The sequence below is a fragment of the Callorhinus ursinus genome, unplaced genomic scaffold (genome assembly GCF_003265705.2).
Source record: "Callorhinus ursinus isolate GAN/ISIS: 27379988/994484 unplaced genomic scaffold, GSC_fseal_2.0 scaffold96, whole genome shotgun sequence".
Taxonomy (NCBI): Eukaryota; Metazoa; Chordata; class Mammalia; order Carnivora; family Otariidae; genus Callorhinus; species Callorhinus ursinus.
Window position 1 is genome coordinate 1253594 of NW_027397158.1, and position 27869 is coordinate 1281462.

The 27869-nt window shown below is 52.5% G+C and overlaps 2 protein-coding genes across 12 annotated transcripts in view; one reads left to right on the forward strand and one right to left on the reverse strand.

The window, feature by feature from the left end:
- Positions 1-223: 223 nt before the first annotated feature.
- PPP1R7 (protein phosphatase 1 regulatory subunit 7) lies at positions 224-27609 on the reverse strand. 6 transcript variants are annotated; one of them, XM_025888491.2, is made up of 11 exons: positions 26796-27608; positions 24205-24266; positions 23650-23790; positions 20009-20064; positions 19295-19360; positions 18621-18751; positions 18143-18305; positions 16296-16412; positions 15369-15473; positions 11692-11778; positions 224-536 (listed from the first exon to the last, which is right to left on the reverse strand). In XM_025888491.2, exons 2-11 carry the CDS (start codon positions 24212-24214, stop codon positions 360-362), a joined length of 1053 nt encoding a protein of 350 aa, XP_025744276.1. In that variant the 5' UTR covers positions 24215-24266; positions 26796-27608; the 3' UTR covers positions 224-359. The 6 variants fall into 6 exon arrangements, with proteins under 6 accessions (XP_025744276.1, XP_025744259.1, XP_025744268.1 ...); XM_025888474.2 differs by lacking the exon at positions 24205-24266 and having other exon boundaries at positions 26796-27609; XM_025888483.2 differs by lacking the exon at positions 24205-24266 and having other exon boundaries at positions 23662-23790; positions 26796-27604.
- The window catches only part of PASK (PAS domain containing serine/threonine kinase), a 37453-nt gene continuing 36594 nt past the window's right edge, over positions 27011-27869 (forward strand). For 5 of the 6 annotated variants that reach the window (XR_012376975.1, XM_073888827.1, XM_073888828.1 and 2 more), the window contains exon 1: positions 27011-27062. Coding sequence is in view for 4 of the 6 variants with exons in the window: in XM_073888827.1 (XP_073744928.1) it covers positions 27015-27062 (48 nt within the window). In the remaining 2 variants the exon portion in view is untranslated. Of the gene's footprint in view, positions 27063-27571; positions 27695-27869 lie in introns of those variants that run through there. The other variant, XM_073888832.1, reaches the window with a different exon arrangement.

A 27869-nucleotide genomic window follows, 5' to 3' on the forward strand; every position in this document is an offset into this window, starting at 1 on the left:
ATTAGAAAAACCCTGGCGTCACCTGGTCTATAAGACCAAACAGGTCTGGGCTGCCAGGCCGGCCCCCGAGTGCCCCCACCCCAGGCAGCGCCCTCACCCCCACCAGCCCGCCCATCTCTGGAGGAGGAAACAGACGTGGCGGGAGCGCCACGGGCATGACAACACCAGGTGGCAGCGTACGGGCCACAGTGTCCCGAAGTGGCACGGGCGTCACACACGGCAGTTATCACTCAGTGCCTTTTTATTGCCATTGGGTTTGTGACTGCTGAGAGAGTGCCGGCTTGAGGAGCAACGGGTGGATAAAAACCGTGGCTGGGAAGTTCTTGTGAAGAGAGGGACCCGGCAGGCGCCAGGAGGACTCAGAACCTGACGAAGGTGGCGTCGATCTGCCGCACTGAGGGCAGGGCCAGCATAATCTTCCGCCGGTACTGGGGGTCCTTCTGCAGGGGGTTCCGCTCCAGGTACACCGTCTCCAGGCTCTTGGCCGCTTTCAGCTCATCGAGGTCGCTCCAGCTCTCAAGGAGATTGTCGTTCATCTGGAGGACACGCACACACATTAGGAAAGCCTCTAGGACAGAACAGCCCCGGGCCTCCTGGCCCCCCATCTGAGCAGGAGCCCACTGACGCGCTCCAGTCCCCCCCACTCAGAAGACAGCCAGGTGTCTTCCCCGGAGCCTCCTGGTACCTCCTAGCCGCCTTCCAGGAGCACCCCAAGGAGAACACTCTTGCTTACGCCCAGAACTTGGGCCACATCACCAAACAGGGGCGAATCCAAGTTAAGATCAGCAGAGAAAAGACAAAGCCACACCGCTTACAAGCCCCGCCCCATCTCTAGGCAGAGTGTTAAAGCAGGTTCCACTGTACTTCCTACAAACCAACGTGGTGGTTGTTTCCAAGGCCTGACTGAGTGCTCTGACCCTAACATGGCCAGCACAGCAGAGGCCACGCCAAGTAAATGTCCATCTGTCCCGTAAGCTGCCTCTGGCCTGTTCCACTAGGGGCATTACTGGTGTCTGGGAGGAAAATGCCCCCCACCATTGAGCTCCCACTGCCCACGTGATGTCCCCAGGATACAAAGCTGGACAAGGGGCTCAGAGGTCTGAGCTGTACTGCTCAAAGCAGTTAGGGTCCATCCTCCTGACCGTCACGGCCCACCTGGAGGGGACCTGCCAGAGATGGGAAGAGTTCTCTGACTTTTTAAACCACCATCAAGACGAGGGCATGGCGGGCCTCTGGCTTCAGAGTGCCCGTCACAGCGTGTGCCTCTGACCAGGTCAGCCCACACCTGTCCTGTGGATGATCATGGCTCCTCCGCGGGGGGCAGGGCAGGGGGCTCAGAGAGGTGAGCCGCCCTGGTTTCTACCAGTTCCCAAAGAATACAGCAGAGGAACAAGTGAAAACAGATGGCAGAAGGGTCTTCTGAAGGCAAGATGCACTAAGCGCCTGGCTGAAGGTGGAGGCGAGGGCTCAGGATGGGTACGCGTGTGAGGTGCTGTGTGGGCACGCGTTCAGCAACCAGCTCCCAGAGAAATCAAAAAGCCCTCACTTGTACTGCCTGCCAATTCCTGTGGTGTAAATACCCCGCCATGGCTGATTTCACGCTACCAGCATCAGGTCCCTGACCACAGAGTTGGGATGAGGCACATAGCTCCGACGAGCGAGGGCAAGTGGGCTCCAGCCTGTCACTGCTCACAAGGGTTTTGGATGACAGGAACTTTAAATGAGGAGCAAGCTGAAGAGCTGCTGGGAGCATATGCATCACTACCAGCTTCGCGTCTGCTGGTCTGATCCCCCAGGTCCAGTCGTGCCCGTTCTAGAAAGCACGCTTGGAGAGATGGTGGCCCCGGGCCCCCCACGCACAGAGGCAGAGAGCAGGGCCGCTCCTCCCGAAGGACAGGGAGCAGACCTGTCCTCTGTCGAACCTACGGTGGCAGAGGGTTTGTGGTGTCTTACCACTACTTTTTCTTAAGCATAGATCACATTTTCCTATTTGCATATCTAATGATTTTGGATCAAACACCAGACATTGTGGATAATATGTTAAAGAGACTGGATTCTTTGAAGAGGGTTAATTTTCTGTTCTAACAAGCAACTTAATTACTGGCTGATCACCTTTGGGCTGTGTGGGTTTGGTGTCACACACCTTGTCAGGGCCCCTCTAACTTGGTGGGGACCAGCCTCCAAACTCCACCTCCTCTGGAGATATTCTTGAAGCCTGACTTCAGACTTTATTAGGGTGGGTTTGAAGCAGGTCAAATCTGAGCCTGTGGTCCTCACCCTCAGGAATGGCCTTTCTGGAGTCTAGCTGGATGCCAAGAGTGTTGGCGAGATCCTTCTACTTGGGCAGGACTGAGCTGCCCAGTGGCGCTACTGGGTGAGCCTTGAGGGGGGTGGCCTTGTGCCCAGACTGCTCAGCCCTCAGCCATGGACTAACAGGGGATCCCCACATGGACCTCTGGGGCCCCTTCTCTGCACAGCTACCCCCTGTCCAGGGCCGTGTCTCGCCATAAACTTCGATCTCTGCTTCTTCAGCTCAACTGAACTGCCATGCTCTCCTGGGGACGAAGCCTGTGCGCTGCCCAAGCAGAGCCAAACCATCTTGGTGCTTCTCACAGCCGGAGGACTAGTCTGTGATCAGTTCCACAGCCACGGCCAGACGACTGTCTTTATTAACTTCCTGCGATGACATATACTTCCAGACCCAGCTGTATAAGGAGCCCTATTTTCACAGAATTTCTTGTGGGCCTCGTGTGCCACCAGAACCCAGGTCTTGGCCCTTGTGGAGGGACTGAGGACTGTGTCACAAGGGCCCTGACACCGAGAAGGCACTCTGCTGCCAGCCTGAGGGAGCGCCTCCCCTGGGAGGGGACACTGGAGCATAACTCTTTACGGACAGATTCTCAAGTGTTATTCTGTTAAGCATAAGTCTATCCACTCATACAACTTGAGTGGCTCATGTGGCCAAGTGCCAAGTGAGACGCTGTGGCTGTGCCGTCAAGGCCAGTTGAGAGAGAGTGCACTGAAGGGGAGAATCACTAAATGGCGCCTGTGCCTTAAAACACGCAAAATGTATATTCATTTAACAAAAGCATCAGTAGGGCACTGTTTAGAAGGAAGAAGTATTTCTGTGGCAGAGTCTGCTTAGGGACGTCTCCCTGCCATCACGTCACGGCAGCGGACTCCGGCGTGGAGCACGCAGAGCCTCTCCTGTTTCACTATAGCTTCATTCCCATCTGCCACGGCACATGCTTCTGTCTCGCACTGCGGGCCCGTCACTTGTCCGCGGCGCGGGGCCAGCTTTACAAACCCCAGATCTCATCACTTAGGATGAGCGGCAGCCGGGCCCCAGGGCGGTTTTCTCCAAGATTCAGGGAGTGCGGAACTGGAACTTTTACCACTGTAACGGCGTCTTTGATACAGTAACTTTTAGAGAATCTTATCTTTGTATACTTCCAAAGTGGAACACAAAACCATTCACTTGCATTGTTTCCATACACATTCCAGGGTCTCCTGAGTCCCTGGCGGGGCAATGATGTTAGGCTCATGGAGGGAAAACTGATCGCCTTCATATTTCTCCTTTTAAGTTCTTCACCACGGGATATAGAGGAGCTTGGGTGGGACCCTTCCCTTCCTAGAGTATCTCCCCAGAAGGGGACAATTTTTAACCTCTTTTAATCTAGAACATTTCCCACACTCTGTAGCATAAGTCCAGTAGCGGATTCAGGCAACGCTCGTCATTGGAGAGCTGGATGTCTGCCGTGTGTCAAAGAATATTTGACATTTTCCCAGCAGACTGCCCATGGTTATCAAGACCCAAACTTCACTGGATATATTTCCCCGCCTTACGATGGTTTTTTGGCTGCTATTTAGATAGAAAACATGCACTTAATTTCCCCCAAACTCAGTAATATCTTAAAAACAGAAACAGAGGTGTGGGGGAATTCTCAAGATACACTTCATACACCACTGGTAGAATATCAACATCACTTATTTTTTGAAAATCCACAGGACATTTCAACAAGGAGACGTGTGCTTTGTATGGTGCTGGCATCAAAAGAGGTGCCTGTTACTTCAGAGAATGGTAGGGACTCCGGAGAGGGCCAGAAGGAGCCTCCCCGATAGAGGCCAGCCTTTTCAGGACCCAGTCATGGAGGGGAAATCCTGTTGCTTCTGCGGTGTTTTGTCAGTGAGGCCCGCACACGCGCACGGGCAGGGTCCCACGTGGGCACAGTTGCTAGGACCTCGGGCGCCGGGGCCACGCTACCGATTACCTCCCGTGGCTTCTACTGAGATGCTTTTTCTCCTTGTCACGGGTCACGGTCTTCTGCTTCTCCACGCACTGAGTACTGCGGAGGCTACATGACTGGGAGTTTTGTTGTCCTCCTTTAAAAGCGGTGTTTCTGGCAGAGTCTCCAAGTCCTGTGGGGGCTTGGCCACCGGCTCTGGGAGAGCGTTTATCTGCCCCTGACGGGTGGCTGTGCCGGCCTGTGGGTGGAGCTTCTGGGGTGTCTGGCATCACCCCTCCGCTCTGGCAGGTCGAATGCAGAGCCTCCATGTGCTGTACGGCGTCCGGAATCCCCACCTGGCCTCGAGTTCCCGCGGCTGTCTGCCTCTGGGACACACGGGCAGCTGAGTCGTTGCGAGGGCTTTGTCCCTGTGCAGTAATCTCCCTGCCGCCTGCCTGCCCAGAAAATTTCAGCTCCCAGGAGCCCCAGCTCCGATTTCTGCCTCCTTTGTCCAGGGAAACAGCCGCTGTGTCTGTGCCCACTTGTCGGTGGAAAGTACCCTGAGCTGAGGGCCCGGGTGTGACCACGGTGCCCACCCCGAGCCCACGGCCTGCAGACAGCTGCCACCTACGCTTGGCCGTGTCTGTGGCTGTTCACGCTGAGATGACAGGCCGATGGCCCTACCTCCATGCCTAAAACTACCTCCAAATCCAAATTCAACAGGACAGGTTACACTTGTTTGTATCTGTATCTATTTTCTTGTATGTGGAGTGTTAGGATCTGACTCACACTGGTATACTTATTTATCCTGTAACATATTTAAAATAGTTTCAAAATGATAATACCAACATTGGCACGAATAAAACTAGCGAGTGACGTGCAAGATCTTTCTTCTAGGAGTTATTTTACACAGGCCACAGTCAGACCTCTGTTTCCTATGTCACTTAAATAATTCTTTCCTTTGTGTGGTTGCTGTACTAATTTGAAATATAGCTAGTCATTTGTTTCAGTCCGTTTGTAATTGTAAATTAAAAACATTTAGAAAACCGAACTACGCAAACAGATGTATTCAGAGAAGTCGCCCTCCACCTTCCCCCTCAGGCCCCACAGGAGACCATTTATGCAGGTTAACACTTCCCGTGTTTCTCTTTGCAGGAATGAAGGAAAGAGGTATCTGTTCTTGCTTATCACTTTCTATACATGTCCACATGATCACTTACTATGGATAGCACACTGCATGTTTGGAGCCTGTCCACGCTAATTTCTGGGAGCCGTGATGATATGGCGAAAGAGAGACTATCAAGGGAGCTCCCAACTCCTCTGCTCTTCCTGCTTGGCCTCACAAGCCTCCCTGCCTGGGACCGTTGCCTCTCCCTCTGGAGGTCACCAATTTCTGCTGATTCACCGTTGGCGTTTCTCTTGAACTCATTCCCCTTTTCTGACCTTGCTGTGGCCGCCTCAGGCCAGGTCTGTTCATCTGGCCATAGTGGCCGGCGAGGCAGCGGGGAGGGTCCCAGGCCTCCGCAGGCCTCTGCGGTCCTGCCAGCATGAAGCGTACTTTAGCAGCCACATGCTCACCTCCTCAGCTGTCACTGAAATACACCTGCTTCTCCTTTTCCTCCGGGCATAAAAATGCTCATTGCCGAGAAGTGAGAAATACAGCAAAGTATTTAAAAAAAGGTAAGAATCACGCCCAGTCTCGCCACCCGAGGAAGACCACGGTCGATCTTCTGCTCTGCTTTCTTCCCCCTGCTCTGGGAGCCCATCTACCTCAGTAGGGAGGGGCTGGCCTAAGTTTTCCCTCTTGTTCTCTTGGAATATACTTTTCTTTTCTTTTTTTTTTAAAGATTTTATTTATTTATTTGAGAGAGAGAGAGAATGAGAGATAGAAAGCATGAGAGGGAAAGAGGGTCAGAGGGAGAAGCAGACTCCCCGCTGAGCAGGGAGCCCGATGCGGGACTCGATCCCGGGACTCCAGGATCATGACCTGAGCCGAAGGCAGTCGCTTAACCAACTGAGCCACCCAGGCGCCCCTGAAATATACTTTTCTACACATTTGTTTTTCACTTAGGAAAGAAGTACATGCTTGTTATGGAAAACTTGGGAGGAACCAAAGAGTATGAAGAGAAACAGGAAAACCAGCTACACGTTTACAATCCAGAGACAAGGGCTTCTCGCTTCTGTGTCCACACTTCTAGTCCTTTCTCTGCTCATGTGTGTCCACAGGCACGGAGTTCAACAACATCTCGATCTCCCTCAAAACACTTTGCATATTCCTTTTTCATCAACACTATATTATGAGCATTTTTCTGTAACGAAATCTCCTTTACAAACATCATTTGAAGGCCTTGTTTATAGTGGCATATTTCATCATATGGATATATCATAATTTATTTATTATTCCCTAAGGTGGAAAAATTGTATGAATAATACAAACCTAAAGTTTCAGAAGAAAATCTGGGTAATTGTTTTTATAAGCTTTGGGTTTATAATCTTTTCTAAACTGGACACCCACACAGAAGAGCAAGGAAAAGACAGATTTGTCTTTCTTCTTTGTAATCTGATCTTTTTCTTTTTTACAATGAACAGACAGACTTTATCATTAGAAAATACAACAAAAGCTATTGCCATTGTAAAACAACAAATCCCGATAGTTACGTATTTTGTACATAAATCTTTGAATTTCTCAGCAATTTGTCAGGGTCTCGAGGCCCTGAAGACTCCACAGGACCCGGGTGCTGACGAGAGTCCTGCCAGCGTATCCAGGGAGCGCTTGCCGCAGCACAGACCACATTCCAGCAAAGGCTGGTGCCAGTCTGAAGCCAAAACGCCACATCTCACTGTTTTAGTGTATTTTAAAAATTAATGAAATAGAAAATGCTTTATGTATTTTCAAGCAACTGTTACTTCTTACTCTGTGACTTGCCTGTTCATGCTCCACCCCATTTTTTTTTTTTTTAGGATTTTATTTATTTTAGAGAGAGACGCAGCAAGCGAGTGAGCACAAGCAGGGGGAAGGGCAGAGGCAGAGGCAGAGAGAGAATCCAAGTAGACTTCCTGCCGAGTATGGAGTCCGCATGGGGCTTGATCCCACAACCTGTGAGATCAGGACCTGAGCTGAAATCAGGAGTTAGACGCTTAACCAACTGAGCCACCTGGGTGCCCCTCTACCCTCCTGTTTTCCAGTGGCACCTCTGGATGAGCTGTGTTTAATATATGGATATTAACCTTTAGTTCACATATTTCCACAAGCATGTTTTCCAGTGGTATCTACAGTTGGTCTCTGTCCAACTAACCCACTTCCCCTCGAAGTTCCTTCCTCTTACTAAGCCTCATGTGTGCCGGGCACTGTTCTAGGGGCCAGGATGTAAGGGTGAGCAAATAGATTCCTCTGCCCTCACGAAGCTTACACACCGCAGTCGGTGAGTGAGACAGAAAAATGAAAGTAAGTAAAGAGACAGGACTTCTACTTCGAGGGAGGAAGTAATTGGAGCTGGACTTGCCCTTCTGTAATAGGCTAGAAAACAGGAGAAATCCCTTGAAACTGTGGTTTGCGTACGTTGGACAAGGGGCGACCCACGACAGGGACTCCCGAGAGCAGGAAAACAAGGGAGGGGGGCTCTGTGCCCATCGGGCCTTCTTGCTGGAGGCCCTCTGTGCACCACAGGGGAGCCCGAGCACAGCCTGCTGGCCACTCTGAGTTGAGGCAGGGACTGTAGTGTGGAGAGGCAGAAGTAGCTGGAGTTCCTGGAGAGGAGTGAGCTATGTAGGGAAAAAAGCTTCAGAGGTGCACCTAGTGTGCCCTGGAATCTTGGACTGAAAGCTGAGTGCGGATTGGCCCAGGAGCAGCCGCCAGAGGCCATGAACCGGACAAGGCCCGAGCTCATGCAGGGAAAGGACATGTTCGTGCTCCCACCAACCAGAGGCAGAGACCTCACTAAATGCCTGGGGCATTCACTAGATGCCCAGGATGGATCACAGCCTGGAAACAGAGCAGAGAAGCCTTCGAGGACAGGCTTCTTAGACTCACACTAATAAAGCTGCAAACAAGTCTCAAAAGGATCAAGGGGTGACTCAACCGTCTGCCAGATAAAAAGTACGATATACTTTAAAGGAAAACAACAAAAATCCAGAGAGTCAATAACTGAACATCTCTCTTTTTTAAGATATTTTATTTTTATGTAATCTCTACGCTCAACATGGGGCTTGAACTCACAACTCCGAGATGAGAGTCGCGCCAGCCAGGCGTCCCCAATAACTTATAATCCTAATGGCCAACAGCAAATACAAAAATTACGAGCCATGTGAAAAAGAAAGGCTTTAAGGGAAACACACAGGTAAGGAGAGAAACAGAATCTACAAAAAGAGAACCAAATTTTTTTAGAGTTGAAAAATACAACATCTGAGAGAGAAAGCTGAGTATGTGAGCTTAACAGCACGTGAACACTGCAGAATAGAAGATCATGACGTCTGACACGAGAGCAGAAGTCATACAAATGGGAGCGCGCAACATAACAGCCGGCAGCCCCACTGCCAAGCGCTGGACAACATACGCGTCACTGGGAGTTCTAGGAAGAAACTGGGGGAAGAAGGGGCAGAAAAATTTTTTGAGGAAATTATTTTCAAAAGTTTTCTGCATTTGACTTTGAAAACTATACATTCAGAGACCCAAAAAGCTCAATGGCACATGACATGCAAGTGGCAAGAAGGACAAGTGATAAAAGGAACATAAAATAGCAGCTGGAGGGAGAAAGACGCATTGCACACAAGGGAACAAGGACAAAAATGACGAACCACTTCCCATCAGAAACAGCTCAAAATGGGGCCCCTGGGGCGAGTTCACGGTGAGGAAGGGCGCCCCCAGGCACGTGTGTGTTAACACTGCCCTTCAAGAATGAAAGCAAAGCAAAGCGGCTTCTCCAGATCAATCAAAGCTGGAAGAACTGGCTCACAGCATATGCTGCACAATAAAATGCTAAAATTCTTCAGGTGGGAGGGAAACGCTACAGTGCAAACTGTACAGAAGACTAAAACATGCCAGAAATAGTAAAACAAGTGGGTTTTCTTGTTACTAAATTTCCTTTGGGGTGTCTGGGGGGCTGAGTCCATTAAGCATCTGACTCTTGGTTTCGGTTCAGGTCATGATCTCAGGGTCGTGAGATCGAGCCCTGAGTCGGGCTCCGCACTGAGCGTGGAGCCTGCCTGGGATTCTCCCTCTCCCTCTGCCCTTCCCCACCCACATGCACGCTCTCTAAAAAAAAAAATTTAATTTCCTTAAAAGATAACTGATATGGCGACGTATCATGGGGTTTATAACCTACTAAAAGTAAAACATAAGCCAATATTAGCTGCTGGAGAGGAAAGGAAGCGTGCTCCTGGAAGGGCCTTACGTTATATGTGATGTGCTGTAATATTACTTGAAGGCAGACTGCGGTTACTTAAAAATATACTTTGTGATTCCTAGAATAGTCACCAAAAGTCAAGCACGCAGAATATAAGCAAATATGTCAACAGTGGAAATAAAATGGACTATCCCCAAAACAACACCCTTTTTCCCAATCTAAAAAGGCAGGAAAAGAGAGATAAAGGAACAAATAAAAAACAAATAGCAAGATGGCAGATATAAACCCAACCATGACACAGAATGCAAGTAAATGTAATTGTATTAAATATAAGTAGGGTAAACACCTCGCTTGAAGGCAGAGATGGGTCAGACTGGATAAAAAGGCAAAACTCCTGTGTTGTTTATGAGAGATACCTTTTACTTATTATGAATGAAGACAGGTTGAGTAACTGGATGGAGAAAGATACCCATGGAAATAGTAATCAGGAGAAAGAGTAGCCAGATTAACACAGGGACGTAGGCCTCAGAACAAAAACAGAGGGCAGTGAAGAAAAGGGACATTCCATATGATGAAAAGATAATGCTTCAAAAAGATATTACAATCCTACATGTCTATGCAACTAATAAAAACCTTCAAGATACAAGAAGCAAAAGCTGATGGAGCTGACAGGAGAAAGCAAATCCACAGGTATGGCTGGGATATTTCAACATCCTTCTGTTGGTAATTGGCAGAACAAATAGAACATCAAAAAACACAGAATTTGGGTGATTAAAAATTTATGAGGACTGGCTTCCCATTTCTCCTTCAGAGACTAGCTAACAGCTAAGCACACCCCATACGAGCACAGAAGGGTTTGAGAGCTCCTGGTTTGCAACCTCCCCTCCTGGAACGCACAATCCTACCTGCTTCACAGGGTTGCCGTGATCCGGAGACCAGAAGAGAGAGCTCCAGGTTCGAGCAACTGCCAGCCTGCCTGCCTCCCTGAAGGCCGGGGTGCCCTGCCGGGCCCTACCTGTGGTCTCAGCACCCCATGTCCCATACTCTTGTCCCTTGGCCAGGCACGGAGAAGGAATCACACGTTTAAGATGGCTTCGGGATCAGCTGGTGTCCTTGTCACCCAGGCCCTCTGCCCCTGGGTTCCTCATTTGTCAGTGGGTTTCTCTGTGGGGTTCCCTGGCCTCTTCAAGCCAAACCCTTGCTCTGGTCCAAGCAGCCTATCCCCAGCTGCACCTTCCTGCAGGGGTGGGCCGCACACTAGACCCACCGGGCTTATGGTGGCTCGCTGGTGCCCCTGGCCCAAGACCCTTTTCTCTCCTACCTCTCTAATTCTGGGTCTGGTGTCCTCAGATTTGCTCTGGCATCACAACCTGACACTACCTAAGACCCAATGCTATTAACAAAGGGCTGGGGACATTTTCACAGCAGGTGACCTGTTGATATTTTAAGATGAGGAAAGAAAACCATACAGGATGCGAGCAGGGTCAGCAGCCTGCCTAGACGAGGACGGATCCCGCCTTAGATTCAGCATGAATCCTGGTCAGATGGAGCACATCCCGGACAACACTCAGCTCACAGCATCACAGGGTCAGAGTGTGCAGGGATCCCTGCGGGGCCGCCAGCCTGGGGACGGGCAGCACACATGCCCATGGGATCTGATGCGGAGGGTCTCAGTTCAGGGATCATTCTGCAATGCTTTTAGTGGAGTCAAGAAGTTAAGACTTCCTACATCCTGTTTCTCTTCCTATTGCTTCTTATTGGCTCTGCGACACGACTCCCCAAAACCACACATCAGAGAAGACTCGGTGGAGTCCAGGAGGACGGACTGCACAAACCCAGCCGAATTCTACTTCTGTGGGGCATGTCCACACTGAATGCACGAGCTCCTGGGCTGGGTTTGGCAATTCCAGGGTCTCCCCATCTGGAGTAAAGTGGGGCCTGAGATTTTGCTCCTGGGTGACGCCGACGCACAGACAAAGCCAACACCAAACTCCGAGACGGTGCCCGCCCACCTCACCCTCCCGGGGGCTCCAGGCTGGCGCCCCCTGCCCTTGCTCACGGCACCCTGCTCCGAGGCACCATTTCAGCAGAAGCAACATCCACCCCAGCATGTATCCACTTACCCAGAATTCCTGCAGCTCTGTTAGATGGCTGATGTTCTCAATCTTTTTGATTCTATTTGATGCAATGTCCAACATTGTGAGTTTGTTCTAAAACAAGGAGATAAGATTTTTCCTGAATTACCCCAGTTCAACAATGACTGTGTGACCACACACATGGTGTCGGGGGCCAAGCTGAGAGCTGTGGGGCAAGCCACCCTCTCCACCCTCGTGGCACAGGAGCGTGCTAACAGGATGGTGATGCAGCCCCCCCCCCCCCCCGGCCCCGCCATTTCACTCACACACAGAACCCTCACAGCTACTGCATGGAACGCTCATTACCACTGACACCTGATGCTCCCAGCCCTGGACTCCCGGATCCCTGTGCACCAGGGTCCCCATCCTGGTGAGATGTGTGGTCCCAGAAGAGCAGAGTGACACCTCCCTGGGAGCAGGGCAGGCCTGGGGCTCAGGGCGGGGGGGGGTGCTCCATTGCGTGGGGGCTTCTGGGTGGGCTCTGAAGAAGGGGGTGACACTTGCAGCCACATCTATTCAGTCTATTTTGAGGACATGCACAATACTTCAAAAATCCTCAAAACAGTATTTTTGTCTTCACTTAAAGAGATGAGGAGCCCAGGGCTCGCCAAGGGAGGAAACCGCCCAGGTACAAGCAGAGGTGGCAGAGGGGGCACTGGTGGCCCCAGCCCGTGCTCCCGGAGGACCCCCTTCTTCTGGGAAGAGGCCACCAGGACGAAGGGGCAGAGAGGAAAGCCCGGTGCTGAGGGACAGCGGGTCGAGCGCCGGCCTGGGATTTACAGCTGATAGAAGAGAGCAGAATGAGTGCTCGGCCCTACTGAGGACAGTGTCCGGAGCGACTGAGCACCCTCTACAGAGGCCAGACGCTGTGTCTCCTGCTTCTAGCGTGTGCCCCACCATCCCCTTCCTAAGAACGCTCAGCAGACACTGTCAGCTGAGCCTGGGGAGTAATTTTTTAAAGCTCGGTTTCAAGATTTAACAGAGTTGAATAACACTGTAGTAAAAATGAAGTCTGTTAAAGCTTGCATTGCTTGCTGAACCAGGTTTAATCAAACCAACCGACAAATTTTTCTAAAATCAAAAGGGAGGGGCGCCTGGGTGGCTCAGTCGTTGGGCGTCTGCCTTCGGCTCAGGTCATGGTCCCAGGGTCCTGGGATCGAGCCCCACATCGGGCTCCCTGCTCGGCGGGAAGCCTGCTTCTCTCCCTCTCCCACTCCCCCTGCTTGTGTTCCCTCTCTCGCTGTGTCTCTGTCAAATAAATAATTAAAATCTTAAAAAAAAAAAGGGAAACATTTAGAAGTTGGTTGACGGCCACCGATAAGCGTTCATCCCTTCTTCTCTACCCATTTCTGACTGTAGATCCCTTCTTACATTTTCTGCTGCATTCGTGGGATTCTGATTTCAAATCCTCCTTAGAACCCTAAGTTCTAAGGGAAAGTTAACAATTGTCTCAATAAAGTAAGAACAAATCCATGAACACACACATCAGCCCGCAGGCGGCGCCGTCCTGACTCAGAAGGGCTCTGGCCCTGGTCTCTGACTCCTCGAGGGTCCACCCGTGCCTGTCCCCTCTGCCCCTGCAATGTCACCCAGCAAGAGCGCTGGCCAGTCACCCTCCAGGACGCCGCAGGGTCCACGCCGTGTCACGTGGCAGCTGGGTGAGGAGCTCCTCCGAGTAGCTTGTGTGGGGCCTGTCATGCGCGCTCAGACTGCTGTGTGAGAGTGCAGCGTGACAGGAGCCTCCCGCCTGGGGGGCTGGCGGGGCTGCGGCCGACAGGGACTTCGGGGAACTTGGCAGGAGAGGGCGGGCAGCAGGCAGTGCCAGGCTGGGGCCGCCACCGCAGCGATCTCCAGCCCCCCGAGCCCATCCTGCGGTGCTTGGTGTCATCGGATGAGCGTGCTTCGATCGTGCTGCGGGCCCCGTGCGAACGCTCAGCACCGGGGCATTGTGGCTGACAGGACTGGTCCTGGGCCTCTGAGCACAGGGACTCAGTTATGTGCTCAACACGGTCTTGTTGTTTTGGGCGGAGCCGGACAGGGTTTTGAAAGCTCATCCAAAAGCAAACCAGTAGGGAATTGCTTTAAAAAAAGAGGAGGAACCGGGCGGGGCGGGGAGCAAGCACAGCAGACGGGGCGTCCACCGTGCAGTGGCACGCCGCAGACGACTGTGTGCGGGGGGAGGAAGCCTCGGTGGGCAGCGGGGGGCGACGGGGAGGGAAGCTGGCATCGCCAGTGGTGCTGGGACAGGGGATTTGCCACTTGGGAAAAACATACATTTACCATTTACTTCCTTATCTCCCAGAACAAAAATAAATTCCAGATCAATTAAGAGAGGAAACTTAAATGAACATTTGATCTCCAACTGAACGAAGCCCTGAGGAGACTGTCACGTTGGACCAATGATAAGTGTTCTAGTAACATAATTACCTTTAAAGCCACAACTGCCTTTTCCTTTTTTCCTTTTTTTTTTTCTGTTTTGTTCAGAGGCCCAACAATGATCTGGAGTTGAACCCAGACCACAGCGTAGCACGGCTACCGGAAAATTCTACATTCTCACTTCTTTCCTATTTGCTGGGGACCTGCGCTCAGTCGCCTGTACTGCAGACACTATTCTCCTCCGACCCTGGGGGGCATGGGGTGGGGGGACCCACAGTTTGCCACGGGCGTGGGCCCCTCAGGCTGGACATGTGCACGCCCTGCCAACTGCGCTCTCAGGGCCTCCGTAGAGTCCGGCCTCTCACAACCCTGCCTCCACCCACCGCTCTGCACTGCCCAAGTGCGCCCGGCGGATACGCCAGTCTGGTAAGCTCTCAACCGGACTGCAAGGTGAAGGAAGGAGACCACACTTACCACGGGCCCAATTCTCACTCCTCGAAAATTCTAGTTAGTGGTAAAATGAAATTCAGAACATGGTTTTCCCTCTAAAACATTACTAACAGTGACTAGACCCAGGGGCTGAGGCACAGAGGCCAAAGGAGCCTCTACTAAGACTGAAGTGCTAAGTTTACAATAACCAAAGTAACCAAATCGTTACCTTTGCTGGCAATAAACAAAACAGAAAAAAAAAACCCCAGTAAAATTGAATGAGAGAAAGTCTTTTATTTGTCTTGAATACTGCAGGGAGGAAAAATAGGCTTGCCAACAGGCAGCTGAGTGCCGCCTGCCCTCCCCGCTCAGCGCATCTAAGACTGTCCTGTGCGGGGCAGGAGCAGGACTGTCCCTGGGAGGTGGACAGGCCCTTCTCAACCCTGCGAGGGCGGCTGAAAAGCAGGGAGGAGGAGGAAGGTGCGGGGACTCAGTTCAAAGCTGAGGTCCCATGGCCCCTGTGGTCTGGAAAGCAGTGGGGCAGGAAGTACAGTGGGCAGGATGGGGAGGGAGGGAGAGCCGCTGCCACCTGCCAGCCCTCTGCAGGCGAGGACACCTGGGGAAAGGCCGTGGTGCCGCTGCAGACCGCACAGTGCACCCTGCCCCGGAGGTCCCGGTGCTGACCGCAGCGTGCAGCACCAGCACCACACGCCTTCGCGGGGAGAGGGAAGACTGCACGAGCTTCATGTGCATCCCAGTGTGCGCGGGGACGGTCTCGACCATACACCTCGAGAGGCAACGAGTCTTCTTCAAACCAGGCCTAACCCGCACCGCCCCGGCCAGACGCGCAGACGTCTTACATTGTTCTCCAGGCCCTCGATGACCTCGATGCCGTTGTGGCTCAGGTACAGCTCTCGAAGGTTCACCAGGCTCTGCAGACCCTCCATCTTGGTCAGCCGGTTGCTCTGCGAGAGGGAGGGCCAACAGCCATCAGAACAGCACAGAGGGGGGAGACAAAATGGCTTTTAGAGGAGGATACCTCTTGCCCAGAAGAGGCCTAACACTGGCCCTGCACTCCCAGTGTGCCGGAAGGGACCTTGCCGGAGAGAGAGCTCAAGATTCTGAGTCTGCTGCACTGGCTAAAACGCATGTGTGAGAGTTAGAGGCTTTTAGGTAAAGAACACTTCTTTAGATGTGCTTAGGGAAGGTCTACCCCCATAACTTAGCAATTCAAAAAGGTCAAATCCACTGAATATTTTAAAATAAATTACTTATTTCTTTTAACATACATTGTAACTCAGAGCATACAGTCCTTTTTAAAAAGAGAGTCTGCATAATGTTTGCTTTATGAAAGGCACAAGTGATCTGGGGAGACCTGCCACGCCTAGCACGCGCCACCACGCCTTGCCTCAAGGGCCTGGTTCCACCCATCTGCTTCCAGCACAAAAGGCGGTGTGAACCCAGGCATACTCAGGTGCTTGCCTACTCGCAAACACAGGGCTCTGCTCTCCGTGAGGGCATGGAAGCTTCCACCCCTGAGTCAGACACTTCAGGAGGCCTTGGCACAAGCTCAACCCTCTTAAAGACGACCCTGTGGCTAGAAACCACCCAGGGAAGGAAATTTTATGTGTATGGACGCATAAGTCTTTGAAACCTGGCATTTCAATTGCTCCCTGCTGGTGAAGGGAGCACTGATCATGGACATGGGGAAAGACAAACATGCAGGGTGTTGGGCAGTCCCGCCCCGGCTGGGGCTTGGCCAGATGGACATAAAGGCAGGTCGGTACCTGCATACTGAGCACTGTCAAGTTGGTAAGTGCATCCAGGTTCTGAAGTTTAGTGATCTTGTTTTTCCCCAAAAACAAACTCTCCAGACTGGTTAACGTGTCAATATTTTCAATTGCCTGTGAAAAAGACAGGGTAGCAGTTAACACTGTGTGGCCCACCAGCTAGACCAGGGTAGGCAAGGGGCCCGGGCGAGGAGACACAGCTGTTCGGACTGCAGCCCTGGGATGTGGGCCAGTTACTTGTCCACTCTGGAAATTCTCCAGTGAAATCTCACTTAAGAGGTGGATAGTCCAAGGCCTTGTCTCCTAGGCTCACCCCCAACCCTCACAGAGCTCGAGGTCAGGGGACATCCACAGATGAGCAGTCCCCTACCAGCTAAAGTTCTGAGTTGACACGTTATCATGTAATTCCACGTAGGGTTCGTTAAAATGCATTCTAAGAGCCTAGGTCTCCCCAGAAGCAGCTGTGACCTCAGGACGCCACCCGGGATTCCTGGGAGCAGGCGCCCCCATTCCATGGCTCTCTGTCCCCCATCTCAGGACCTACCACCCTCCCTCCTTGCCAGGATCGTGTGCTCCTCTAGTCAACTGTCAATACCAGTGCCGGGCGGAGAGCAGGGGGTCTAGGACATGCTGACTCGACCTGCTTCCCTCCTGAGTTTGCTGCTGCCTCTCAGCAAGCTGTCAGCTTTTGTAGCACACACCGACCCACCAGCAGGTGCCGAAGGCAGGTGCATCCCACCTTGCACATCACAGCAGGATTGAGGATTCAGGGGGAGGGCATCCTTAACTGCTATTAGCTATGCTGATTTGTGATGAACCACCTTCCTCCTAGAAACACCGCAGAGAGAGACACTTGATAAAATGCCGACATCTGGGCCACTCTTCACTCTCTAGTTTTAAATGTGTTACTTTGCTACAGGGGCCATGTGACTGCTCACAACTGTCCCAAGAGGCCGTCCTGGGTTTGCATCCTGCCCAGCTCTCAAGGGCCAAGCTGGCTGATGGCAGGGTGCTGTGAACAATCAACAGCCAGATGGAGGCTGTTCGCACCACAGAGGTGGGGGAAGTGGTGCTTGGACCACTGGCTTCACTGGGACGGCAGGTGGGCATCGAGTGGTCTTCTGGCTAGCAGATACCCTCATTACTGTTCTGCTGGCCCTTCCTCCCCTTTGCCGGCAAACCGCCGTGGCCACTCTCCCCACCCCGATGTCTGTCCTTCTGTGACCCCATCTGCGTTTCTCACCACGGGTTCTGCTCGGCAGCTATCGTCAGACGGGTAAAGGGTGGCTCCTATGGACACCAAACCTCTTTCCCAAAGCCTCTTCTGTCTACTCTGCCCAGTGCTCCCCGAGGCCGGGTCCGACAGAGCGTGGCAGGATGTCAGGTTGCTGTGGGGCGTATCCCAGTTGCACGAAGCCGTCCAGGGTGGATGGGCCAACCGTGCACCAAGCTGCAACATGCTTCCTACGGCCCCTGTGTGGAAGCCGGGTCGCTACAAGCCACCACTCTGCTGTGTCTGGGACACTGTCATCTCAGAGAGGTTCACCAAAGAACACAACCCTCAGCATATGTAAAACCAAAGTGCTTCACTCGGGCAGAATGCAGCTGGGATGCTTTGCTAAGGTTTAGGTTGTGATCTGGATGAAGAGCAAGTAAAATTTATGTGCAGAAAATGGGCTGGACCACAGAGTTTGAGCACATCTTCTTATTAACACTGACCTGCAGTTAGCATTCTCTTCCTGGAAAATAAAATCACACCATAGGAACACTTAGCCAAGCACACACCTAGCGCCCATCACCGCCAGTCCCAGAGGCCAGACCCCTGGCCATGCAGCCGTACCTACCCGGATGCGGTTGGACCCCAGCTCCAGCATCTGCAGCTGGTGTAAGTTGCTTATGTTCTCAATTTTACTGATTTTATTGTTAACCAGGAAGAGCTTCTTCAGTCGCGTCAGCTTTTCAACTCCTTCAATGTTTCTCAGCAGATTGAAAGAAATATCTAGAATCCTGAGAATAAGCAAAACATTTCATTTTTCAATGAGCACAGGTGGCATGGACCTCAAAATGCAACTAAGCTGGAGGCAGCCCCCCCCCACCAGGTGGGCCACATACCACCCCAGCTGCCCGCCAGGCTCTCAGCACTGCGTCGAGGATGAAAATCGTGCCGGCCCTGGACCGGACCCGTCAATGCCACCCATGGAGCCGGGTGCTGGGCAGGACCCTGTGGCAGAGGTGGCCCCCCAGGGCTGGGAGCCGGGGCCCAGGCTTGGTTCTGGGGAGACTGAACAAGCCCCTCAGCCGTCCCCCAGACTCATGACTCACTCCAACTGTGTTAGCGCCTCCAGATTCTCAATCTTCTTGATCTGGTTGTCATAAAGATCCAGCTCTCGCAGACTCTGTAGCTCCTCCAGATTTTCAATGCATTTAATTAAATTCTGACGGAGGCAGAGAGTCTGAGGGATGAAAAAGGACAGCTGACACAGGCAACGGGGAGGCCCTGAGATGCCAGCTGTGTTACAGGACCGGCCTCCCGGGGCGGGGGGGAGGTTCTCAACCTCCTGCTGTCTTCTAGAAACGTGCTGACCTTGGAGAGGATGGGCAGACACCCAAAGGGAGGCTGGAGGCAGGCCTCGCACTGAGCAGACCTCCGTGCTGAGGGAGGCATTGGTCAGGGTTGAGGGTGTGTGCTGTTTCCCAGCAGAGCAAACTGCTAGTGGGCTCAATTCTGAACAAATTTAACTGCCACGAGGTAAGGACTACACAGTCCGGGGTGTGCTTGACTGTAGGCAGGCTCTGCACTGGGTCATCGGCTGGCCTTGGGGAGCGCCCACTGGCCTCCTGGACTGTGCTGTAAACCTAAGCGTGTTTAGGATAAAAAGTGCCGAGAGCAGCTTGGGACACAGGCCAGCAGCTTCTGCAGAACCGGCCCTCCGCTGCCGGGGGGATGGGCTCTGGGGTGTCAGCACCCCTCCAGAGGAGGACAGAGTCGCCCTCACCTTCACTTTCTTCAGCACCTCGAACCCCTCAATCTTCCCGATGCGGTAGTGATTCAGATCAACATCCTGAAATGAAGAAGAAATCCAGCTGCAGAGAAGCGTCTGAAGACCTGCTTCCTGGAGCAGGAGTGGAGGGGGGCCGGCGAGGTGGGTGCAGGGGAGGGTGAAGAGACACCAGCGAGCCTGCAGACAGGTGACAGTGACACAGAGGACGGCTGCAAGATGCTTGCTGGCAGTTTGACATAAAAATGAGCAGTGCGTAAAGCCTCTTGCCCCACAGCCCCCTGAGCCCAAACACAGGCCTAGGCGCCCGCTGTCAGCTGCGGACTTGGGGTGGGGGGTGGGGGTGGGGCACCAGGGTGATGCTTCCTGGTGGTCTCCCGCCTGCCTGGAGCTGCCAGTGTTCAGTGCGCATCAGATGCTGGGGAGGTCGAGGCCCTGCCACGGACAAAGTAATCACCTGACCCCCTCGTGTCACTTAGGTGACAAGGGCGGTTCATCGGCCACCCAACCCTCTGGTTACACAGGGCTGGGGTTTTAGTCACTGGTATTAGAAACAAGCAGGACACAAGGAGTCTGACCCAACCAAGCAGGGCTCAGATGACCTCGCCTAGGAAATCACTTACTAATCTGGCACCTCCGTAAAAGATACCCTCACAGTCAGAGTGGTCCATCACCATGCCCCCCGCGGCTGCGTCCAGCAGGTAGCATTACCTCTGCATCTCTGTCCAAGTTGATGGTTTCCATATCCACAGGCAGCTCTTGTCCTTCTGAAAAAATGAGAAGGAAAAACAAAGCCCATTCAGAGCCTTAGTGTCCGTGGCACTGGGACTTGGGCTGCCTGGCTCAGTGCTAAGTCATGCACAGCAGAAGCCACGCGGCGGCACACGGAGGCTCCGGATGGCACGGCAGGGTTAACGCCCTGCTCGTCACGGGTCACCTTTCAAGCATTCAGATGTTCCTGAACTCGGCTCCTGGCAAAGGTCTCCAAACTTCCATCTGTGCCACTGAACTTGCCAGGAAAGGAAATGTAGCCTGCAGCTGTTTGCAGGAAGGAGGGGGTTGGCCGATGGAGCCTCAGGTGAGCCCAGTCAGCAGTAGGGGATCCGCCCAGAGCTGCCCAGCTGGCAGCGGCCTGCCCTCTCCTTTCTTGTCTGTGGCAAATCAATCAGACCATCTGAATATAGCTCCTGCTGGGCATGTCAGATGTTCTAGGATGTGCCTTTTATTGCTTTGGAAAGTGGCCTCGTTGTCTATAAACACTTATCTCTGCAAAGAGGAAACCAAAACAAAGCACAGCTCGACAGAGGGACTGGAGAGCCCTGACCGATTTAAACACACTTCTCCCCTGGAGGCACGAGCTAATTCCAGTAGAGGCTCCCCTGCCCCAGTGCCGGGGGAGAGCTGTGAGATGCGCTCAGGCTGCGGAGCTAACGGCCTGGAATCAGTTGCTTCCTGGTCTTCGTTTCCCCTGAGCTGATGGAAGTGTGTGTGTCTAAAAACAGCTCAATGCTTTAAGAAAGTGTAACAGTGATTCTTGGATTTCATCAACTGTCTGACGATTTCTCCCCTCAGTCTGCTTGTGTTAGGATCTGAAGGAGGTCATCTATTGTGACTGGATGACATTTCTCTAATGTCCCTTTTGGCTCTCTGAGGAAACTGGGCCGCCTGGCTTGCCACACTTCTGGGGAGCATGTGGTTCCTGCTCTCCTGGAAACCCGCTGTCCCCACGGCTACTTTTACCTGGCTCCTACTGCTACCCCTCGCCTACAGCAAAGCTGCATCTGCTTCTGCTGTGGAACGGGCCTGCAGCCCTCAGACCTCACGCTCCCGGTGCCTCCCGACGACAGGGGTCCGCTCCGTCTGCTGGCCAGCCTGGCCCCTCGACTGGAGGCTGTAGAGAGGTGCACTTAACAGCGGACGGACCAGCTTAACAAAGCAGCACTGGCTGGTGCTGGCTGAATTCAGTCTCCTCACTACACCTTCTCCATAACAATCAACAATGGCTAGGCAACAAAATATGTCACTTACTCTAGTTTATTATTTACTAGAATTATTTGCTCTAACTTTACGAGGTATCAACCTACCTAGGAATGAAATAAAAGGAGCTAGGCAAAACCAAGAGATATACCCAAATTACTCCTCACCCCCAGACACACAAGTCCAAGGTCCATGAACTCTGGAAGCTGCGATGAGAGAGGCAGCACAATGAAGGCAAGTGTCTAGGCCACACAGCGTCCAGACCAGGGCACCGTGGGAGTGCAAGTCAAGGCGCCACTGCAGACAGTCGAGCATGGCCGGTGCGTAGAAACCAGGCCTGGGCTCCTGAGGACAGGCGGTCACACAGCTTAATGTGGCTGTGTCTGTAACATGCCTGGCACTCAGGACAGGCCCCTCAAAACAACAGCTTAACCTCTGCAACAGTGGCCAGCCTAGAATGTTTCCCCAAATGTACATGTATTCATCTTTTTTTCTTGTTTTTTAAAATCAGTTATGGAAAATAAGTGAAAGGTAACAGTTGACACGTTTCCATTTTATTTGAACTTAGGACTTTATAAATAAATACAGGTGGGAGCACAGTGAGTCCTGGCTTCTCTCAAGGACTTATAAAACTGCATATTTCCAGAGTGCTTTTTTTTTTAAAGATTTTATTTATTTATTTGAGAGACAGCACGCACAGGAGCAGGGGGGAGGGGCAGAGGGAGAAGCAGGCTTCCTGCTGAGCAGGGAGCCCGATGGGAGACTCAATCCCAGGACTCTGGGATCATGACCTGAGCCGAAGGCAGTGGCATACCGACTGAGCCACCCAGGCGCCCACCCCACTCCCCCCTTTAAGATTTCCCAGAGTGCTTTTAATCAGCTAGTAGTCTGAAAGAACGCTGGATTTGGACAAGCTGGGTTTAAGTCCAGCTGCTCTACTTTGTCACCGTGAGCCCCCGGGCGAGCCACTGGGAGCCTGCGCTCACCACCCAGGAGGAGAAATCCCCAGGACAGGGCCCCACCAACTCTCCAGTCCTCCAAAAGCGCCAGATGTTCAGATGGGAGAGCAGGTGACGCTCCCACCCGCTTGGTCTTTCCGTGACTCAGACATAACGAAAGCTTTCCTCCATCACTCCCATGTACTTATTCCACCCACGCTGCTTCCAGAATATCGACTCTGGAGCTCCAAAGTAAATGTGGCTGATACTTTGTGGTAATCTCCCTTTGCCTTAAAATTAGGTTGCCATAGTTACCAATCATCTTCACTGGCACAGAGCACAATGTAATTTTAAAAATTAGTTTTGTTTTTTTAGAATTTGTGGGTTTTATTACCATAAGGGTAGAGCATGACTATTACTACCTTAAAAATCCATACATCGTGTATGAATCTAGACAATGCAGAAGATACAACATCCTCTCAAACCTGTTATTCAGAGATCTTCAACTGCAGTTTGATGTTAGTTAAGACTTTAAAGTAGGTTAAAACTTACATAAAATTAATAATTCTAACAATAAGACTTTAACATGCATACTGTTTGGAAATGTGCTGTTCTCACCTAATAATGTATCTTGGACTTCTTTCTGTCTGTTCATATGCCCTCTCTCATTCTTTTCAATGTAAATCGATTTTTCTAACCAAACCAATAAGGATCATGGTTGGGGAGGGTGAAAAACCACCATTATGGACTGAGAACTTACTATTCTCATCACTTTTTAATTTTACTTTAAAACTTACTTTTTAATCACTAAAACAATAGGAGGCTGCTGAGATATTTTCTGCATGAAACTATTTTCCTAACATCTTGGCAATTTAGAAGTCAATCCTCAGGCCTCTCATATGGTGAAGCACAACTTAGAAATGACTTCTCTAAAATACTAAAAGTGCTATTCTGAAATTGGTTTACATTACTATGATAGGAAACAAAAGCATCGTCAACGAAAAAAAATTTTTTTTTCAAATCTCGCTTCCTGAATATATGGTTAATAAAATAATTTTCTGGTTCTGTTCCAGATGATACTCCAGCACTAACGTTATTAGTAACATTTGCCTTAGTGGAACTAAAAAAAAAAAAAAAAAAAAAAAATGCATCCTGCTTGCAAGTGCCGTAAACGAGTCAGCTCACGAAGGGAGTGCCTCGGTGGGTGCACTGCTCCGAGAGCACACGGCCACCAGCCCCCACTGGGCCTCTAGTGCTGCATCAGCAGATCAAGAGTCAGCCAAACGAATGCCCTTCTCGCATAGCAGTCCTCCCACTGCCCATAGCAGTCCTCCCACGGCCCTCGCCTCTCCACCACACAAGGAGGTGGGGTGGAGTTGGGCAGATCATATGCAACATGGCCGCACCCTCCCCCTTAGAGAGTTTAAGGCTCTTAACTCGGCCTGGTACCTTCTGGGTCCTCTGCCCCCTGCTCCTCTCCATCCTTTAGGCTGTGCTCACTGAGGTCCGCCACTATACCGCTGCTCTGCTTCTTCCCTTCCTCATCGCCAGACTCTTCAGATTCGACTCGCCTGTCAACTGAGCCCACACACATCAATAAGAATTCACAGCCACTTTATGTGACTCCCTGAAGAACATTTAACAGACGGACATCCAGCTGTAAGTCAAAAAGACTTCATTGAGAAACATTTATTGAAGTCAGCTCAACAAACACGAGTGTCTTTCCTGCTTGGGCACCACCTGAGGTGTACAGTGGTGGGGACAACTTGTGTGGGGGAGGGCAGAGCAGGGAGGACACATGGGTACTAAGATGATTAACATATTCTTCCTGCCCTCAAGGAAATCGTGAAGAATTTCCAGGTGTTATAAAAGCCCTGGATCATCTGTGACCAAGCGTACTCATGGGTGACACAGTGAAGCACCTCCTGTGTGGCTCGCTTTTGGCCTGGACGTCCACGTAGAGGGGACCATTGTGACCCTTCCACCACATACCTTCATCCATGCTCCACTATCCATTTGGCCAAGAAAACCAGCCCAGTTCACAGGCCCACGTTCTGAAAGAAATCAAGACTAACTCAAATCAGACTGTGGGCAGAGGGGGGGCTGTAATGAAAAAGGAGACAGCCAATAGTGCCAAATGCCCCACATAAAGGTCACCGGTGCCACACACCTGCACGCAGCAACACCAGCTTTGAAAGGCTGGTAAATAAGTATTTTTTGAATTAATAAATAAGGCAATGACTAAATATGGCAGAGTGGTAAAAATTCTTTGGTAAGACTGTCAATTATTTTCCTTTTTCCAGCTTTTTTCATGATCTCCCTTGGAAGTCTATCTCGAAGAGCTGAAACGGTAATAAGTTACTGGGAGTTATCAACAATACTGAAAGTATTTTCTTTCCTGACTACAGTTTGTCCACAAAGGGGTGTGCTCTTTGAGGAAAGGAAGTTTTATTTCTTCTTTGTATCCCCTCCTGGGCTGAGAAAAGGAGCACCCAGGGAAGGAGTGCTGGATAAAACCACATCCTTATGAAATCCACCTCCCAAACCTCCAAATCCATTCCTTCTTTCCCACCCTGGCAACTGCCTGGGCTCCTGCCTCGTCTCCTAACTGGTCTCTCTGTGGCTTTTCTGGCTCTGTCTAATCTATTCTGCATGACTAGAGAATCTGATGTGATTCTAAAACCCAAATCTGATCTTTGACTCCAAAAGTTCTTACTTTTATTTTTCTTTTTTTAAAGATTTTATTTATTTATCTGACAGAGAGAGACAGAGAGAGCACAAGCAGGGGGAGTGGCAGCAGGCAGAGGGAAAGGGAGGGGCAGGCTCCTTGCTGTGCAAGAAGCCCGAAAGATGCGGGACTTGATCCCAGAACTCTGGGATCATGACCTGAGCCAAAGGCAGACGCTTAACTGACTGAGCCACTGAGGCGCCCCAACTCAAAAGTTTTTGGAATGCCAGCGACTCCTGCCGAGATTTCGCCTTGCCCATAGAGACACAGGCTGTTTGCTTTTCCAACCCTCACTCTCCTCATCTGTACAAGGGGGCTAGAATAGGACCCAAAGACCAGAGATGCTATCAGGACTAAAGTAGAAAAGGCACAAAAGCAGTCTGCATGTGCATGACATGGAGTAAACACTTGGTAGTTAGTTATTACCAGGCACAGGGCACTCTGTGGCCAAGGCTAAGAGAGAGCAAATTCTACTGGGTGTGGTGTGGCTGGGACTGAGCTAATGAAGGGCAGCCAAAGTGAAATGTGGGACTCTATCCTGAAGGTAGCAGAGGGTCTGGAGCATGAGACAGTAGATCCAAATACAAGGCAACTTTGGGATACTGGGAACAATGGGCTGGCTCCGAGTAGTGGTAGTGGGAAGGAAAGAGGTACTGAAGACCTGTAGGTATGAAGGATACAGAGGCATCAGGTTAACTGGACGGGTGGGAGAGGGAGACAGAGAATCACCTACGTTTTGTATTTGCCATTTACCAAGACATGGAAACAGGTGAAGGAGGAGGAGTAGTCTGGGAGGAGGGGTGTCGAGGAGGGGGGTAGGAAGAGGTGCTTCCTTGCTTAAAAAAGGTCCAAGACCCTTCACCAAGGTCCTCCACGGCCCTCTCCCGCCACCCTCCTCCAACGGGACTGTCGCTCTCGGTCAAATGTTCTTCCAAACAGACCACTTTCTTTCACAGCACTTTGCTTTTGTCTTTCTTAAACTGAAATGATCTTTGATGTTTCTCCAACCTGGTGATTTGTAGTTTTCCTTCAAGGTTCAGCGCAGAGCTGGATTTGGTTGGGCAGCCATCACTCCAAACACAGCAGCTCTTCCTTCGCACCCCACCGCCCACCCTTCTTCCCTAGCACTTTACACATACAGCAGTGGCTTTCTTCTGGGGCTCTGCACCTCCCCCGACCCAGCCCCAACCAGCGGAGACCAAAAGCACGTAAGCACGGGGGACATGACTGACTCTCCAGTTGGCGTGTCTGTATAACTACGTGCAATACAATATGCAGATGACTTTTCTCAACAAAACTAAAGAGCTGAATTTAGTCTTTTCGGAACTATGATAGCTTTGAAAGCAGGCTTCCGCTGTTCAATAATTCAATCTCTCGGCTCCTTCCCACCCCTTCCCCACAACCCATTCGCTTACGAGAGAACCCTTCCCCACCTCCACCATGTTCACCCATGAGCCGCTCTGCGCCTCAGTTTCCCCGATAGCTGCCCGGGGGACAGACCCGGCGGGCCAGGCTCAGAGGTTCGGGGCGAGGCTCCCGCCAGCCTGTGGACACCCGGGCAGCCGGGCCAGCGTCGTCAGTACCCACCTACCCGCCCGCGCCGCGGTTCCCCCCGCGCCTTGGGTTTGGCGCCTCCCGGCCGCCCGCGCCTTCCTGGCCACTGCAGCCTCCGCCCGGGGTCCCCGGGTCCCGGGCCGCCCCTGCCCCACCGAGCCGGCTGGCAACTGTCAGGGCGCGGCGCGGCCCAGGTTACGGCCGGAGGCGGAACGGCCCGTTTCTCTCAGGCAAGGCCGGTGCGGGCCGCCGCCCCCCAGCCCGCTGGGCCCTTGGGCCGCCGCCCCACGGAGCCGCTCACCCTCCATCATCTCCTGCGACTGTTGCTGGCCCGCGCCGCGTTCCGCCGCCATGTTGGCTGCTCTTCCCCTTTCCGGAATCTGTCGCCTCAGGCCCCTCAGCCAATCAGGGCTCCCGACTCCGTGCTGGCTCAGCCAATGGAATCCCACCCCAGGTTTGAACCCCGACGCGTCTGCGCAGCCTCAGCGCCTCATGGGAATTGTAGTTCACCCTCGAGGCCATGCGGTCCTCAGCAGCAGGAGGAGCCAGCCTCACCTCCTCGGGACAGGTAATCTGAGAGCACACCGGAGGCTTCTGGAGGCGAGGAGCGGGGAAGAAGGCAGGGGCGGTCGGGGCCGCACGCACGGAACCGTGGCTGCAGGGGAGCGAAGAATCTGGGAGATGCTGGGGGCACGTGGGCTCGTGGAGGGTCTCGGCGTGGGGCTGCAAGGTGCGGGCCAGTCGAGTGCGTTGGCGGCCCCTCCGGGCCTCGGCGGCTGCGTCTGTACACTGGCCGACTTCGTCCCGACGTCGCCGCGCGGACTTAGCCCGTGAGAAGGGACCGCCTCCGGTTAACGCTCAGCGCTGGGCGTCCGCGCTCGTGCCGGGGTGGGAGCCGAGGCCAGGGGCCGGGGCACCGGGGGGCCAACCCCGTCCGCAGGTGCGGGGACAGCCTATCGGCGTCCAGGACGTCGACCCAGGCCACTGCGGGCCGCAGCCTCCGTCGGCCCCTCGGCCCTGCGGGCGTGCCTGGCCGTGAGGGAGCCTCCTTGCGCCCCCCGCCTTCGAGGCCTCAGAGCGGGGAGCAGCGCGCTGCCCACCCTTCGGGATTCGGAGACCGGAGGAAACGGAGTCGGTCCGACCTGGAGGGCGGAGGCGCCGTCTCTTTTGGTTCCTCCGAGGCGCCGTAAAGGGAGTCCGGTGCGTCCCTAGCAACCGTTTGCGCGGGCTTCTCCGCTAAGGGCTCGCTGAGTCCCGCCCACGGTCGCTAGTGGTTGGCTCGGAGGGCCTGTCAATCGACACGAGTTGTTCTACGATTGGCCGGCGGGCCAGAGGCGAGGATCCGCTCCCTCCCGGCGCGGTGGAGCGAATTTGG